The sequence below is a fragment of the Tribolium castaneum genome, chromosome 1 (assembly GCF_031307605.1).
Source record: "Tribolium castaneum strain GA2 chromosome 1, icTriCast1.1, whole genome shotgun sequence".
Lineage (NCBI taxonomy): Eukaryota > Metazoa > Arthropoda > Insecta > Coleoptera > Tenebrionidae > Tribolium > Tribolium castaneum.
Window position 1 is genome coordinate 37,397,045 of NC_087394.1, and position 4,392 is coordinate 37,401,436.

The window sequence follows — 4,392 nt, forward strand, 5'->3', positions numbered from 1 at the left end:
TGCACTAGGACGTGGTTTTTATGAAAGTGAACAGACTTTAATTGTTTTTTGAATATTTTCAAAACCTACCTAATAAAAAATGAGGACTTATTTTATAAGTTGATCAGGCTTTTAACTCGTTTAAATTCTTGGATGAAAGATGGAATAGTCAATGACTTATTTAGTTATTTATTAACAACAACTCATACACACACCACCGCGTTTTAACACCAACTGTTGAGGAGAAACCCCGAATCTTTATTTTGTTTCTACTTTTACACTACTAAAGTGATTCTTTACAATGCTCTGAATTCGGAAGTCGCCAATTTTGGGGCACCCTGTAATTTTTAATACATTTTTGGATTACTTGAGTTATTTTAAGGTACATTTCGTAAGCTTTTCTTATACCTAAACTTAGCCATTTACGAAATATTTATTGTTTTTAAATTTAATTTGGATTTGCATCTTTCAGTTCAAAAATCGATAACTCTTCATTTAAAAAAAATGAAAATGTTTTAAGCACTCATAACTCAATTTCTTCAAATGATATGCCACAAGTTTTGCTTTACTAAATGGCAGAGAATTTAATCCTGTGTTAACATTCCCTATACATATCATTAATAGTTTTCAAGTTACAATAACTTTTTGTTGGGATTGAAAAATTTATTAGCCATAGGCGTTTTCTCATAGGTTGTCATGGAAACGAAAGAAAAACTTGAACAGAGTTTGTCGTTTGTTTAATCAGAAATGTTTTCATGGCAAACTATGCAAAAATAGCTGCGTGGTTAGTAAGAAATATTGTTTGACTTTTGAATTAGCGGCAACGACAGCTCTTGCAACATTAGACAAATACCTGTTGAAAAAATCAACAATCAATGTCTAATGATGTGTAAAATAATTAAAAATTTTGTAAATTTGACAATAAATTAAATTCGATATTTTAGAAATCAAGATACTGTTGTTAAGTGCTTGGTGTTTTTATTTGAAAAAAAAAAGTTGCCTAAAAAAAATTCACTTAATTTTTGTGCTTAACTGAACGTATTTTATCACCGTAAGTCCGAAAGTTTATTCGGACAACAAAGTTTTTTTTTGTGGCAAAATTAATTTAAACAGGGCTGACTTCAAAAATTTAAAAAATTATTGTTTTTATTCTATCTTTGATATTTTGATTTTACAAGTGGTTCTCTCTTCAATTAACCAAGCATTTAAATGTGGATTAAATTAATGATGCTTTTATAAACCGACCTTTCTAATAACGCATATTAAAAAAATGTAACATTAAAGTTGTTGTTTTCGATTTATTAGTTTTCGGAGATAAGATTAAGTAGCATGTAGGTGTTTTGTTTCAGTACATAATATCCTACCTTAAGATGAGTTTATTCAGATCCAACGTTGTACAACACTGCAAAATAGGACCATCCGGAGCGGACAATCTGTAATTTTCTATTTTATACTCTTTCTAATGTTATTTAGAGTACTAACCGTTATGAAAGTTCTCAGTGAAAGTGCAAATAATTTAACTGCTGTAGCTTTTATTGGTCGCTGACATCTTATTGAAAAAATTATTAAATTTTTTTTGGAATTTTTCGACGCTTCAGACCAAGTGGATTCATAAATTGCGTATAAAATATTGCTGCTCTAAACAAAATATTTTGAAATATACCGGGTGTACCAGAAATACGTGTGTTAATTTTAACAGGTACTAGAACTCAACAAATAAAACAATTTTTTTTATTTGTAATTTTTTAATAAAAGTTTCGCAAATTTATTTAAAAATTGAAGCAAATAACATACAGAAATGTGTATTTGCCTAGAGGTACAAAAACAAAAGTAACGAACTAGTATTTTTGTTGTTATAGAAACGGACAATTTGAACAACTTAAAATAATGAAAATTGTTATTATGAATACAAATTAATTATTAAACACTGACCGGTCCGTTTGCATAAAGAAAAGAGGGAAACAGTAAAAATAATAAATAAGAATTTTGCAAAATGTTATATAGAAAAGTTGTCGTACTTGGTGAGTTTTTTTACGTGGTAAAATTAACCCATGTACTTCTGATACACACGGTATACGAATTGCTACCCAAGTATTATTGGTCTTACCTTTGCTTCAACTTCATTTCCAAACCAACAGTAAAGCAGAATTTGCATTATAATACCTCCAATGTAGAAGAGATGATTCAAACCTTCACTGCTCAAAGGGCTTACCATGCTCAACTGGAACATTGTCAAGGCCAGAACCACGGTGCTTGTGGCAATTTGACCCAAGACAATCATATTAAATAAACTATTACTTTTTTCTGCAAAACTAATACAATTTAACATATTGGGGCCGACTGTGAAATTTGACTTGACATACACTAAAATAGCTTTATGATGCTTAATACATTCAATCAGTTTTTTATCAAAAAATCGCGTCTCTGTAAGATTTTTTAAATCGTCGCACAAAAGGTCACACTGACACGATGTATACATCATTAACGCTATGATAATTGTATCTAAATTTAAATTGGCAACAGTTATGTACCAAATACAGATGAATTGGTAAACATAGGCTAGTTCATAATACGGCGATTTTGTAACATCGAGCGGATAACGAGCTGGAAAAGGCAATTTCTTTTGCCAAGTCCATCCATTCAAGACTGGAAGTAGCGACCACATGGCCACGATAAGATACACGTTTATTGAATAACCAACGTATAAAATTTTCCACAGATTTAAAAACGGTTTAATTAACTGAGTTTGGTGAATGTTTTTTGGTTTAAATTGATACGTTTTTAACATTTTGAATAGTATCTTCACTGTTTTAATGTGCTTAATGAAAAAGTACATTTTTACAGCTCCTAGAAAATTGATGCTTGCTACAAATATTGTAGCTGTGAGAGCTTTTAAATCGGAGTATACTTGTAAAATGTAGACGATCTGTGACAAATTGTGACCACAAACTATTACTACGACCGTCAGTGAAGTGCAAAATGTGTATAAATCAAATTTGTAAAAATCACTTTTGGGCCAAAGTCCCACAAGTCTGAGAGCTTTCAGATTTGTTTTAATGCTTTCTTGCCAGTTAAATGAATTCATTTTTTGACTGTTTTGTTTTAAAACGAACTACCGCTGCAACTGAACAATTTTGAAGATCGACATGCTATTTATTTGAATAAAAGTCATTAGGTAATTATGTTATTTTTTATTATTAACCAGACTTATTCAGTTTAGGTATGCATAATAGCGAAGTAATTAAGGAATAATTACTTGATCTCAAAAATTTAAATAACGGGTTATTCAACATTTAATTATTATTAATGAGTCAAGTAATTACTGTTTAATTACATACTGCGTTTAGTTAATTTTGTAGATAATTTCAATAATATAGTATTATAGGGGTATTTTACTGAAAAGTGGCTATATTGGTTTGCAGGTCGGTTTTAATTTTTCATTGTTTACCATCTAGTGGAACTTGATTTTGTTTATCTGCTGTCTGACATACACACCCACCTATAACTTTTTTTTTATCTGTATTTGTGTTACAAGTGACACTTTGTGGGAAAGGGTACTTTGAAAGTAATATAACGGACTATTTGTTTTTGGAATTTTTTTATATCCTACGCAATAAAAACATAAAAACCAATTTTATAAGTTAAATGGTATTTAATGTTCAATGTAGGTACCTTTTTTTTCTAGGCAACTATGATAATGCTGCCTGTAACGTGCATCTACACAACATTTTGTAACATTTCGAGTGTGATATTTGCCACCACTTGCCGAGGTGATAAGTGAACGTAAGGTGGGTCGGTAGGCTTACTTGAAGAAAGTTAAATTTAAAACACGTACAATAAGACATTTAGTTATTTTAAACCACCATTACACTAACGAATTAATGAATAAAACTAACGTTTAATTTTCAAAAATGTCAAATACAGAATACAGCCAGTTTCAGAAATGTTTTTTTTTTGGTGAATTTCGAGTTTTTTATTTATATTTGTTGTTTGATTTCTAACACAACTCCGAACTGCTGCGCAAAGACAAAAAGCTTCACCGTTACAGAATAACCAGCAAAATTTCGGAAAAACCTGGGAAAACTCGGAATTTGAACTTTTAACAACTCTGTTGGCATGTTAAGACGTATAAAAGTTTACAAAACTTTGCTACAGTTAAAAAAAAAAGTTGCTCTGGTAATTATTAGATCAAAGGAGCAAAAAGAGGAGTCACTGCTGCGATGACCACGATAGAGACAAAATGTGCCAGAAGTGGCATGCAACTTGACATGTAGTGTAGAGAACCAAAGAGAGCTGTTAGAATATGTCTTTAGGGGGGGAAGACGTAGAGGTTGCCTTTTTTTTGTGTATCAGTCGCCAAACCAAAGGTAGGTCAGGTCAGGTCAGGTCAGGTCAACTTAACAACTTTTGTGG

The 4,392-nt window shown here is 30.9% G+C and overlaps 1 protein-coding gene across 1 annotated transcript; it reads right to left on the minus strand.

Moving 5' to 3' along the window:
* Nucleotides 1-2,023: 2,023 nt before the first annotated feature.
* LOC135265266 (odorant receptor Or1-like) lies at nt 2,024-3,200 on the minus strand. Its single transcript, XM_064359832.1, has 2 exons — nt 2,087-3,200; nt 2,024-2,038 (listed from the first exon to the last, which is right to left on the minus strand). Exons 1-2 carry the CDS (start codon nt 3,062-3,064, stop codon nt 2,024-2,026), a joined length of 993 nt encoding a protein of 330 aa, XP_064215902.1. The 5' UTR covers nt 3,065-3,200.
* Between the last annotated feature and the right edge of the window lie 1,192 nt (nt 3,201-4,392).

Excerpts from the sequence above, each read along its gene's own strand:
- LOC135265266 (XM_064359832.1), bottom strand. The coding sequence starts at position 3,064 with ATGAATTCATTTAACTGGCAAGAAAGCATTAAAACAAATCTGAAAGCT.